We start from the raw sequence: 13881 nt of genomic DNA, 5'->3' as shown, positions 1-13881 counted from the left end.
TCAGACCATTTTTGAGCTCCTTCCTTGCCTGCGCATAATCCTCTCTAGCTGAACTTGACCCTAGTTTCCTCCACCTGATGTAAACTACCTTCTTCCTTTTCACAAGAAGCTCCACCGCTCTCGTCATCCAAGGTTCCTTTATCTTACCCCTTCTTGCCTGTCTCAGAGGGACATATTTACTCATCACTCGCAACAACTGTTCCTTAAACAGTCTCCACATGTCTATCGTTCCCTTACCATGGAACAATTGCTCCCAGTCCATGCTTCCTAACTCGTGTCTAATTGCGTCATAGTTTCCTCTTCCCCAATTAAATATCCTCCCATTTTGCCTAATCCTCTCCTTCTCCATAGCTATGTAGAATGTGAGGCAGTTATGGTCACTATCACCATATATTCAGAAGATGCCAGAAGAGTAAAATGGTGCCATGATTCTCTGCCAAGGACTGTACGTCCTGGTGGCAGGGTGGTGCAGAGGACCAATGGAGGAGGCCGTGTATTCTGGTGGGTTGGAACACATGAATTTTGGGCAATCTAAGTCATCATTAAATCTCCATGGGCTGGCATGTGTTTGGTTTTAAGTAGCTCATTAATGAGATGAATTATTTCCTTCCAAATGCGGGACAGTCCTCCATTCACCAGGATTCAGAGGAGCAACATCCTCTGCAACTCACCAGGTCTGCACACCAGGCCTATCCACTCTACTTAGCCTGCACTAATTTCTGCTCATGTGTAAATGGACGGAAAGAAGCTGCAAGAGTATATCAATAGCATAAGTGAGTTGAAGAAAGTTATCAGATTTAGCATAATGTAAAATTATCCACTAGACCAGGAAAAATAAAAATCAGAACTTTTAAAAAGGGGTCACTAAATGTTGAAATGCAGAAAATTTTGGGTGTCCTTGTACACGCGTCATGGAAAGTTAACATAAGAGCACAGAAAACAATTAGAAATAATCTGTGAGCCTGCATTGTAAGGATTCAGATTATAAAAGGAAAAAAATTATTTTTACAATTATGTGACTGATGTGGTCACATCTGGTGTATGGTGAGCGGTCTGTGCAAATGATACACTGTCTTTTACGGGGTGCTATAAAAGTCCATTACATTGATTCCTCAGTATAGAGGGTTGCTCAATGAGGACAAGCTAAATGGAATAGCTTGGTGTTCTCTAGAGTTCACAAAAATGAGCGGCAAGGGTTTGATAATGTAGATACTGGAAAGCTGATTCCCTTTTCTGCAGAGCCTAGAATTACAACATAGCACAGGAACTGGTCCTTCGGGCCAGGCTGCTGTGCTGAACATGACAACAAATTAAACTACTCTCTTGTGCCTGGCCTTGGTCCATATCCCTCTATTTCTTGCGTATTCATGTGCTCATCTAAAAGTTCCTTAAACTCCCCTATCATGTCTGCCTTCACCAACAAAGTGTTTCAGACACCGACCACTTCTGAGTAAAATAAAATGCACCTCACATCCCCTTTGAACTTTTCCTTGCTCACCTTAAATTCATGCCCGCTAGCATTAGACATTTCAGCTGTGGGGGGGAAAAGATTCTGACCATCAATTCTTACCTCTGCATCTCAATTTTATAGACTTATCAAGTTTCCTGTCAGTCTCTGCTGCTCCAGAGAAAACAGCCCTTGTTTTTCTAGTCTGTCCATATAGCTGAATTCTTTACTTTTATGGTGGAAGTGTCAATGGTACAGAAATAGCATGGATAAGAACCCAGTTTCTCCCATCTGGAACTCTGGCAGTGCAGTTTGGCAGGTATTTATTGTGTATAGTAATTCAAATTCCAATATGCAGGTACCAAGCTGCTTGCACAAAAACTAAAGAGCATTCAGATTTGAACTTAAAAGTTCCTGCGATGTTGACAGCAAACATGCTGAGCTTAAGGTACCAAAGAACAAAAAGTTACTGCATATTTGAGCTTCCCATGCTACTGCTAATTGTACTGTCATAGAATGTAATAGAGACCCAGAGGTACCTCCATTGCAGAAAAATAGCATGATGTTCCATGAACTGTTAGCAACACAGGTGGCAATAGCTTCCTTTCTCTATTATTTTTCCCCAGTTGGAAGTTGCCATTTTCTGTCTGGAAACAAGTAGAAAAACATAAGCAGCCAGGAACTGAACAAAAGATTTACTGGGAATGCATCAAACCAGCTGGTTTCCAAAGCAAACTTTTTTTAAATAAAAAGTGTCTCCATATATTGCTTAGGTCACACTTTCATGAATGGTCCCCTTGAGAGAACTCAATTTGACAGAGGCTTGCAACAGAGAACATAATTTCTTTTAATATTGCACAATTAAAGGAAATACCCAAACGTTAAAGTTAAAACATTGTAGATTAGTTAAAACATATCAACAGAACCCTCCGTCTCCTCAACACCACTGTCACACTCCAGGCAATGTTCTGGCTACACAGAAGAGATTTTAAAATCGCCAGTATTGTAAATGGGAAACACAGCTTTTGAGCTAAGAACTGTCAGTAAATACAAAACAAGCAACTCATTAAATCACTCAAGAATTCAGTTTTGAAATCCTCTTCTGAATTTTTTCAAGTTTCTGGCAATAGGAGTTTTATTTTCATTAAGCTTTCACTCAGATCATTCCTATATCCGGGGACCCAAATTTCAGGATCAAGTTTCAACATTCAAAATTCATGAGACAAGTCTTCCCACCAGTGGTTGTGAATACTCTGAATTCTTAATCCCAGTCCTCAAGGACATTAAAGACAGATCATATTGCCATTGTGTCAACTATTTCAGAAGATCAGGGAGGCCACAGTTGAACTGAGGTAGAGGTTTATTTAATATTTAGCAGTTGGGAGGAGCCTATCCATTAAGAAGCAAACTTTACCAACTATTGTTAAATTGCGATAATTTTTATTATATTCACTTCTATACATTTTTAATAATTCTCAGATTTTATGATATTCAAGATGGAACAATACCAGGCCCTGTAGGTCAACGTTTCAAAAGGACATTGGAAAAATATAGAAACAAACGTGTGGAGCTTATAGAATATCAAAGCAATATACGAGAGGATCCATCAGCAGCTGAAGCAGTGGAATGTTGGAAAAAATATTACGAAATTCTAATGATTTGTGGACTGTTAAAAATCTGGGAAGATTTGCGTCTTAGGTAATGTCATCAAAATGGATTGTCATTATGTTAACTTTAATGCTAAATTATGTCATGAAAGGATATATTTCATTTAATTTTTTTCTCTTTTCTTGAGGCTTTGCAGTACTTTTAGCACATCTAGTTATCTGAATTGATTGATCGTCTGACTTCAGTCCTGTTACAGCTGTACACTGGAATTTGTTACTTGTAAATGCTTTGAGACCTGTTTGGGATATCCTATAGATTATATTGCATTCTTGTTTGGAATTCATTTCTTCTTGACAGCATGAACGAGAAAACTAATAATGTGGGACATCTGAAGCATCAACTTTATTCTTCAAAATGGTTTCCTGCGGACACTTCACTCAGTTTGAAATATGATTCTGCAGGCATTAACTCAAACTGAAATTTTAAAATGGTAGATACAAGCAAAACCCTCTTCAATTTTTTCCATACCTATACTTTTAATTTTTCTTTACACCAGTAGTGTCGTTATTTTTAATCTGTTCTGAACATTCTGAGTTTGACTGAAAGCCCTGAAAACTTAGAATACTGAAATAGCCAAGCCCCAGAGAAAGTGTATCATTTTATTAACATGGAATGTATTCGTTACTAATTAGGCAGCATTTCCTACCTGTGGCTAATGGGCAGTTAAGAGTCAGCCACATGGTTGTGTGTCTGGATTCAGCCAAACAAGGTAAGAGTGAACCAGATTGCAGATTGCTGTAACAGTCAGTGGTTGCAAGGGCAACATTAAGATAGACTACGATACCAAATTTTCATTAAATTCACATGATGGAATTTGAACAGACATCCCCAGAACATTAGCATGGGATTCTGGATTTGTCGTCTAGTGACATTGCCACTACACCACTGCGTAATACCTGACTCTCTGATCTCTTCTATCAATTGCACAATGTTTGTTTACACAAAATAAAGATTTCAAGTGTGAAGAGTTTCTGCTGTGTTGCTTTTAAAGGGCAGAGATGATTGATGTTTTTTATTGACCTGTTGTTACAAGAGATTTTGTTTTAAGGAAATATAATGTTATGATTGAATTACATTGTCATAAAGATTTTTAAAAACAAACTGTTGAGGGCCAGCATAGCTGGACATGGTGGGTATAAGCCCATAGCAAATAGGAACAGGAGTAGGTAGTTTGGCCCCTCGAGCCTGTTCTGCCATTTAGTGGGATCATGGCTGATCCGGCACCCCTCACATCCACTTGCCTGCCTTAACACATGACTCTTGATTCCTCTATTGATCATGATTCTATCTCAGCCTTAAATATACACAAGTTCTTTATCCCCAGAGATCTTTGTAGCAAGGAGTTCCAAAGACACTCAGCTCTATAAGAGAAGAAATTTCTCCTTATCTCCGTTTTAAATTGGAACTCATAAATTCTGCAACTATGCTGACTGGCGTTAGCCGATCCCAGCGGAAACATCCTCTCAGGATTTATCCTGTCTAGCCTCTTAAGAACTCTATTTTCCTTCAAAGAAATCATATTATGGGTGACACCTTTTGAACTAATATTTTCAAAGATTTCCTCATCCAAACTATGGTTCAAGATACCTGAATCCTTTAAAGGTTGAACTGACTCCATGAAAATTGTAGAATACCAAGACATACCGATCTCCATTATGGAACTGGCCAGATTAGGAATGCAGATTGCGGTTTGCACCCCAAACCAGCTTACACTCTTAAATTTGAAAATCAGAAAGCCCACAAATGGGGCCAGGAATCCAGAATCAGATCCTCGTCACCATTTTCACGTGTCTGTGAAAATCCAACCCAACGTCTCTCAATTTTCAGTAGGTTTTTTTTTGTTTATTGTGAGGGTAAAAATTTCCTTGAATAGCCTTATAATTTCTCCCCTTTTACATTGGACCGTTATTTACTTTCATGAATTTCCTTTTTATACTTGTAAAAGTTAATTTCTCTGTTTTAAATTTCTTGCTAATTTATTCTTTAATTAATTTTCTATCCCTATTAACTTCTTACCATCCTTTGATTTTAAAATATTCTCAATTCTTGGGTTTACTAACCTTTTGTGGGAATATTGTTAGCTTCTTTTAATCTGACAGTCTGCTTAATTGACCATTGCTGCACTGCTTTTCCAGTAGAGATTTTATTAGAATGTATATTTGTTGAGAATTATAAAATAATTATTTAAATGTTTGCTCTTGCTCACTGACTGTTATATCTTGAATTTAGTTCTTTTTGTTCATTATGCTGGTCAATTATAGAGCACATGGCCCATTTTTTCCACGAATATTGAGGCGTAGGAAAGGACAACGTCCTTCTGGAAAAATTGTAACTCACATTGTGGCAAAAATGATGACAGCTGACATGGTGAGTTATTCTAGTGAGTTTAGTTACGTTAGCTGTTCACATACTTCTATCCATCACTTTGTAGTAATATCTGGCCTGATTAATGTGTATTAGTAATAGTGCACTCATGTCGTCATTAAAAGCAAAAGGTAAAATTACTTGTTGGGGATATCTCAAAGGCTTATTTGTTCTTTATACCATTCTTTATCAAGCTGAGTCATACAGAGTAAACAGGCCATAGGTTTAATCCTATTCCCTAACAGGGCCAGTTAAGCCTTGCAAAGTAAGAAGCTAAATCATGTAGATGAAAACATCAGAGAATTCAAATACATAAATCACTGAAAGTAAACTTCAGATGCTGATAAGGCGATTAGGAATGCCATCAAAGTGCTAATAATTTTGGTGCATTAGAACACAAAAGTGTGGAACTAATGCTAAATTTAGGTACAGTTTTGGTAAAACCTCACTTAGAGTACTGGGCACTTTTAGTCTCCACAGTAGAAAAATGATATTGAGGAAGTAGAGAAGATGTGAAAAAAGAGCAACAAGAACATTACCAGCTTTGAAAGGAAGCCACTATCAAGAATTCTTTTCTTTGAAGGTATGCCCACCTTTAAACCCCTCACTCCATATTGCTGAGATAACAGGAACTGCAGATGCTGGAGAATCTGAGATAACAAGGTGTAGAGCTGGATGAACACAGCAAACCAAGCCGCATCAGAGGAGCAGGAAGGCTGACTTTTCGGGCCTTGACTCCCATTTCTGACGAAGCATCTAGGTCTGAAATGTCAGCTTTCCTGCTCCTCTGATGCCACTTGGCCTGCTGTGTTCACCCAGCACTGCCATTTGTTATCTCGTTTACTCCATGTTACTGACTGCATCGTCCCCCGATATCTTTTGGAAGCACCACATATCCACAACTTTTCTGCACCTCCTTATCCTTAATTTGCAGGGGTGAAGTTGACCAACTTATAGCTTTTTTCCTCTTTTCCTTCAGAATCACCATACAGAAAGTACAACACAGTAGAAAGAAAAGACCATAATGATGATGGTGATGAACAGAATGAACCTGGTTGCTTAATATTGTGGTCTCTCAAGATAGTACACATGCCAAGCATCCAAACATACCTTTTACAGCACTATACCAGGAACACATGAGCTTATACTAAACTGCCAAGGAACAAGTTAACATGAAGCAAGATCCATCTTAATATGTGACCTTTTTGTGCAATAAGAGGAGCCAATCATAGCCCGATTTAGTGCAAAACGGTGCACAACTTGTGGAAAGTGCTCCCAGTCAATTTTCTTCTACAGAAAATTTCTATACGCTTTCAACACCACATATACCATAGCTATGAAATGGGGAGGACCATCATGTCAGAATTTCAAAACAATTTTTAACAGTTTAAGTTTGTGCAGTTTTGAGATTAAGTGCACATCCAACATCATTGAGCTGTTTAACCACAGTTTTAGTAGGCTACCTCTTGGAGGGGTGAAAAACTGCAGTGTTGTATTGATTTTAATAAACATTATTGTCTGGTTTTGATTCAGTACGACCAATGCTTCACTACCACTCTCAGGTAAAAGTTTTGAAAACTCACAATGTTTAATACCATTTTAATTTGCATAAATAAAACATGAAAAAGGTGTGGAACAAGGTTATGATATAAATGAAAGTGTAACAAATAAGCTATCAGCAAAGTAAAAGGATTTTAGAGGAAGCCCATATGTTTTCATTCATGGATGATACATTGTCCTGTTTATATTTGAGGTTGATTGTCAAAGTATTCCTGCCTCGCATAAATAGGCTGTTTTTCACTTGAATTGCAGAATGCTTGCAGTATATTTTCATTTAATAGCTTACTTTTCCTAAATATGGGAGTGAAAAGGTCAAGATATTTATCACAGAGGAGCACCATTTTCAGTTTGAATGCAGTTGTTTATGTGGGCTATGGTTATGCTTGCTTTCTGCAGGTTAAGGATTTCTCTGCAAATACACTAATTCAGCAACATGACAACTTAGATGCATCCTTAGACAATTGCTTCAGTGGAGACACAGTGGTAATTTTTCCTGGAGAATATCATGCCTCAGGATTTGGAATGTTAACAGATGACATAATTATTAGAGGTAAGTTGTAAAACAATATATTTACATGCCACCATTATGATTTTTTCTTAATTGCAACTGAAGGTTTTTAACTGTGGAAGAATATTAGGAGAGTATGTTTTAAGAAATTTCAGCATCTGCACAGAATACTTTTACAGTAATTAGTATGGTCCTCAGTTATATTCCTGCCCTAATGTTGGTTTATTTGATTTTTTTATTGTATTTATTGAGATGTCTACTTCCCCTTTGCAAACCCTCTGTTAAGTAAAACCAGACTGTAGTGAGTTGCCAGTTCAGTTGCGGAAAGTTCTTAATTGCTACTAAAATCCAGATAATTTTGTCACTGAGATGGCAACCACTGTTAAGTATAGATTTTGAATGCTTAAGTAATTAAGCAATGGCAGAATTATTGTTGGGTTATCAGGGATGAATACTCATTGTGTTCAGATTCATTTGTATTTTAATAAGTTTTATTAGCACAAATGTTAGATCATTTATATTAATTATGCTAATGTACTTGCTGAAATAATGAAGGATTTTCAGGCCATTTAAGAAGTGGAGGAATGAAAACTACACTTCCTTCATTGCCCTACATTTATTGCACTAAATTATTTCCCAACAATTTGATCATTAAATTCCATTCATCTTGTTCTCAGAGGTGAATCTGTTTCTTCCAGTTCATTTAACAAAATAAAACACACACTTAAACGCAATAGAAAGAGTTTACTCTTGACATTATTTTCTTATTTGCTATTTTTTCAAATTTTCAATAATTCAGTTTAAGTAATATATAAGTAATACATTGAGAGTGAAAGGGATGACTATCCTCTGCTGTGTGCTCATATGTTGCATCGTTTTCCCCTTTTTTAAAAAGTATGAAGAGCTGTTACACCTAGGCTTTGGATTTTACCAATTCACTTGGGCTGACAGACTGACAGTAGACCAACATGTCTCATTAGGCAAGCATGACGGGCAGTGGCAGATGTCACAAGTAAATAGCCAAGGTGTCATTGCTAGAAAATAGATCAGGTGCAGGAAGAGATTTAATTATGGTCAGGAAAGGTGAGTGAAATTTCAGAGTTGAAAATTGAAAAACCTGCTTTAATTAAAGGCAGACATCAGATGTGAGGCCAGGTGGTAGATCTAAGTATGGTGCAACATCAGGTACCAGTGTCCACATTCAGGTTTCCACTTCTCATGCATTCAATTTCCATGCTTAGTTATGGGTGAATGTTGCATTGACATGATGAATGTCAATTTGCCTCGCCATGTGACTACACAGTACTGCGCATTTACATTGCCTATACAGCATAGTTGCACCACGAGGCAGAAATGACATTGCCCATGTCTATACTTGCAAAAAAAAACGTGTTCAGAATGTCAAGGAATGCCAGTACACCAGAGGTGGAATGCCTTTTATTGTCATTACACCAGTGGAACAGGAGGCAATGAAGATTGCAGAGGTCAAGCAGAGCATCCTGTTGTGCTGAGGCGTAAAACATAGAACGTAGAACAGTATAGCACAGTACAAGCCCTTTGGCCCATGATGTTGTGCTGACCCATTATCCTACGAAGATCAATTTACACTGCATACCCTACATTTTACTATCCTCCATGTGCCTATCTAAGAGTCGCTTAAAAGTCTGTAAAGTATCTGACTCCAGCACCACTCCTGGCAGCATATTCCACACACTCACCACTCTCTGTGTAAAGAACCTACCTCTGACATTTCCCCTGTACCCATCTCCAATCACCTTAAAATTATGCCGCCTCATAATAGTCATTTCCGTCCTGGCAAAATGTCTCTGACTATCCACTCTATTAACGCCTCTCATCATCTTGTACACCTCTATCAAGTCACCTCTCATACTTCTTCGCTCCAGTGAAAAAATCCCTAGATCCCTCAACCTTTCCTCAAGACCTGCCCTCCAGTCCAGGCAGCATCCTGGTAAATCTCCTGTGCACCCTCTCTAAAGATTCTACATCTTTCCTATAATGAGGTGACCAGAATTGAACACAATATTCCAAGTCTGGTCTAACCAGAGGATTATAGAGCTGGAAAGAGTGAGTAAAACTTTCTGTTGTGTCCAACTTTCCCAAGATGACAGCAAATTACAAAAAATGCTGGAAACTTAAATAAAAAATAGAAAACCCTGGGAACATACATCAGATGTGGCAGCGGCCCTGGAGAGAGAAATATACTTAATTTTCAAGCCAAGGATTGTCCTGTCAGTGAATATTCCCAAATCAAGAACTCAGAACTGGTCAGTAACATTTTTGATCTTTCATAAATGTTTAATGGTCGACTCGTGTATCTTGAGCACTATCCATACCTTGGTTGCCATCTTTCTAAAGAGGTCACCATTAACTGTGTCACCGGACTCCTGCACTGCTGTGAGCTGTGGACAGTGTATCAGTGTATCACATAACAGTGCGAGAGAAATTTTACCAGCAATGACTCCATCATGTTCTCCATGTTGAAACAAATACTAGTCCCCTTGAAGCCAGCTGTACAATCATTTAGGCAAAACTCCTGAAAGAGCCAACTATATTGGATTGGAATCGTATCTGAATTGCTAAAAAATGTCTCCCCCACCAGTTTGCTTTCTCAACTTTCAAGTGCCCAGTATTCCAGGAAGAACAAAGCAAACACAAAAGTATTCTTGATAACGAAGTGTGAAGCTGGATGAACACAGCAGGCCAAGCAGCATCCCAGGAGCACAAAAGCTGACGTTTCGGGCCTAGACCTCTCTGATGAAGGGTCTAGGCCCGAAACGTCAGCCTTTGTGCTCCTGAAATGCTGCTTGGCCTGCTGTGTTCATCCAGCTTCACACTTTCTTATCTTGGATTCTTCAGCATCTGCAGTTCCCATTATCTCTGATCACAAAAGTATTCTTATTCTTTCTTTAAAGAGCAACAGCATCAACATTACAGTAGGAACACAGGATTTAGTAATATATTAATGCCATTTGGCTCTTTGAGCCTTTGAGTAAGATAGCAGCTGATCTGATTATGGGCTCAACTCTTATTTCCTGGCTAACCCCCACAACCTTTGTATCAAACATTTATCCAGCTCAAACTTAAATGCATACAAAGACCCCCACCTCTTACCGAGGATGATAATTCCACATTTAAATTGACCCTTAATCAAAATGGGGTTGAATTTTCCTATTCTTTGGCAAAGTTTTCTTACGTGAAGTTCATGGCGCCTGCTTTCCCATGCCCCCGGTGACTTCTTACACAATCTCATTAATTATATAATGTAAGAATTTCCTTATTCATTGTGGTCCTGCACATTTATTCTGAGGAAGTGGCCCAGAAAGACAAGTTGGCTCCGCACGTTGCTGACAGGGAGGTGCTGCTGAATTGGAGAATGGAAAACGGCAGTACATGTTCATGCTGATTGGCAAAGACCACCACATCACCAGACCTAATCAACCTGTAAGCCTGTACAAAAATAACTGCTGAGTACAGTGTCCTTGGTGAAACAGATGCACTGCAATGTGGAAAGGTTAATGATCTTATGTGTTCAACAAGGGTAAGTGGCACAATTTTTCTTCTGCTTCCTCACACTCGTAGGGCCACTACCCTCTCTAAGTCTGTCACTTCATGCACTTCTTGCTGAGATTTATGGACGACAGCTCTAACTATTGAATGCATTATGCCCACTCAACAGTTCTTCACACACATCATTCTCGCATACTAACAACTCTTGATTATCTTTAGCACTTCCTGCTAATTCACTGGGGACACCTCACCTATTCTGTCCCTGCATTACCACTAAGAGCTCTGCTATCTACTTCCATCACACTTAATCCTTTCTTATGTCTCAAGACGAAAAGAAATGTCTCATAATGAGGTGGAGAAGATGATGACCGGTAGGTGAATCCTCAGCCCCAAAAAAAATGTTGGATTTGACCTGAGAAGAATGCAATGCTTATGCAGGCAGAGATTTCCATGGACAACAGGCTTACCAAAGGAATTTGGTTAAATAGGAAACCCAGGATTAGCACTCTGTGTTCCTATATGTGCACATAGGTCAACACGCCACTGTTCTAGCTCATAGAATTAAATGGCAACGTGAAAGGGAGACAAAGGACCTTGACCTTAATCTAGTTGCTGTATCCTGTCAGCGAGATAAGTTGGTGCCAGCAGGCATCCAAAGGGAAGAGGAGCCAAACACAGGAGCCCATAAGCTTCCTCTTAGGGTACACAGGTGCCTAGCCCTCTATCTGTCCCATGCCTGTGATGCCAAAGCCTACAGAATTCACTTTTGGGGACCGTGAACCTACGTTTGAATCAATGATCACAGCAGGCCTGGACCCTCTGGGCCGAAACAACTCCAGAGTCAACTGCCCAAATCTTCTATCCCAACAGGTACAGAGAAGGGTCCCTCCACCCCAGCTGTGGATCTTGCTATTGCTGTTTGATGTAGTATGAGGAATGGGAAGAAAATATCTTACTCAGAGTATGTAGGTAGCACAAGTGACACTGCATTGTATGGTTTCTTGCACTTTACTACATGTATATGCACTTGCAGTCTTAGAGTGTCTATTCTCATGTCATTTTCACTATTGAATCTGGTGAAATTGCACCCATTTGATTGCTGAGTATCCTCTTTAGACGTCTCAAGGACGAAAGAATTTGTGACGTCCAGGCTGTTGATGTCACAGACCTTTGACCAACAAAGGCAATGACTGCAGCCAAAGTGTTTCACTTTGAAGTAAATAAACTGTGAATTAAATCAGTGTGCAGGGATTTCTTCTTATACATTTTTGGGGTGTGGACTTGGCTGTCTGAGCCAACATTTATTGCCATTCTCGAGTTACAGTTGAGAAGGTGGTGGTGAGCTGCCTTTTTAAATTAGTTTATGTTTTGGTGCAGATAGGCTCACAATGCTTTTAGGGAGGCAGTTCCAAGATTTTGATCCAGTGACAATGAAGGAATGGCAATATATTTCCTAGTCAGGATGGTGAGTGGCTTGGAAGGGAACCTGCTAGATGTATCTACAGTCCTTGTACTTTTGTGAGTTTGGGAAGGTCTGTCTGAGAAACCTTGGTGAATTTCTTCAGTGTGCCTTGTACATTCTGAATGCTGCAGCTACTGAACATTGGTGGTGGAGGGAGTGTATGTTTGTGGACATGGTACCATCAAGTAGTCAGCTTTGTCCTGAATGTTGTCAAACTTCTTGAATATTGTTGAAGTTGCATTCTTCCAGGCAAGTGAAGAATTCCCAGCCACTGATCAATTTTTGTAGCCAATTTCGTTTCTGGTCAGTGGTAACTCCCAGAGCACAGATGGTAGGGTATCCATTGATGGTAGCGCCATTGAATTTCAAGAGGCAATGGTTAGATTCTCTATTATTAGAGATGATATTTGTCTGGCACTTGAGTAGATTAAAGGTTACTTGCAACTTATGACCAAACTCTGATTATTGCAGAGCAAGTGCTGGTGGATAGCACTATTGATGGCCCTTTCTATCACCCATCATTTTATTGTTAATTGAGGACAGACCGACTTGGCAGTAGTTGGCTGTGTTGGATTTTCAGTAAAGGATATACCTGGGTATTTTTCTTCATTGTGGAGTAAATGCTGGTGTTTCAGCTGTATGGAACAGCTTGGCTTGGGAGACATTTGGAGCAGTTGTGTTCAGTATTATTACCAGAATGTTGTTAGTATTCAGTGCCCCCAGAATTTTCTTAATATCACATGGAGTGGATTGAATTAGCAGAAAACTGGCATCTGCAATTCTGGGAGCATACAGAGGAGTCCGATCTGGATCATACACTCGGCACGTGTGGCTGAAGATTATTGCAAGTGCTTCAGCCTTATCTTTTGTGCTGATTTGCAGGGCTCTTCCATAATTGAAGATGTGGATGTTAATGGACCCTTCTCTTGTGATTCCTTTAGCTGTGTACTACCATTTACAACAGCACGTGGCAGGCCTTTAGTATTGACCTGTTTGCCTTATCACTTGCTCCTATGCCATTTGGCACACAAATAATCTTATTTTGTAACTTGACTATGTATGTCTGATGCTGATCCCAGCATGTTCCTCTGCACTCTTCTTCAAACCTAGGTTAATCCCCTGGCATGATGATAATGGTAGTGTGTGGACTGTGCTGGGCTTGGAGGTTTCAGGTTGTGTTGCAGTACAGCTCTGATGTCCCCTTTGGCCACAGGGCCTCAGACTTCAAACAGATCTCGTGACATTTCATTTAGCACAGTGGTAGTGCCAGACAGCACAATGACAGGTATTCTGAATGTGAAGATAGGACGTCCAGACTTCTTTCCTCATTGAATCAAATTCAGT

The 13881-nt window shown here is 39.4% G+C and overlaps 1 protein-coding gene across 1 annotated transcript in view; it reads left to right on the top strand.

The window, feature by feature from the left end:
- Positions 1-13881, top strand: part of LOC125456314 (testicular spindle-associated protein SHCBP1L-like) — a 57999-nt gene that overhangs the window by 24857 nt on the left and 19261 nt on the right. Inside the window, exons 5-7 of the mRNA XM_048539343.2 lie at positions 2927-3145; positions 5377-5482; positions 7436-7589. Of these exons, the coding sequence (XP_048395300.2) occupies positions 2927-3145; positions 5377-5482; positions 7436-7589 (479 nt within the window). The remainder of the gene's footprint in view (positions 1-2926; positions 3146-5376; positions 5483-7435; positions 7590-13881) is intronic.

This window comes from Stegostoma tigrinum, chromosome 8, assembly GCF_030684315.1.
Source record: "Stegostoma tigrinum isolate sSteTig4 chromosome 8, sSteTig4.hap1, whole genome shotgun sequence".
In the NCBI taxonomy this organism is placed as follows: domain Eukaryota; kingdom Metazoa; phylum Chordata; class Chondrichthyes; order Orectolobiformes; family Stegostomatidae; genus Stegostoma; species Stegostoma tigrinum.
The sequence above is the reverse complement of the archived record's forward strand: the minus strand, read 5'-3'. Positions and strand labels throughout refer to the sequence as shown.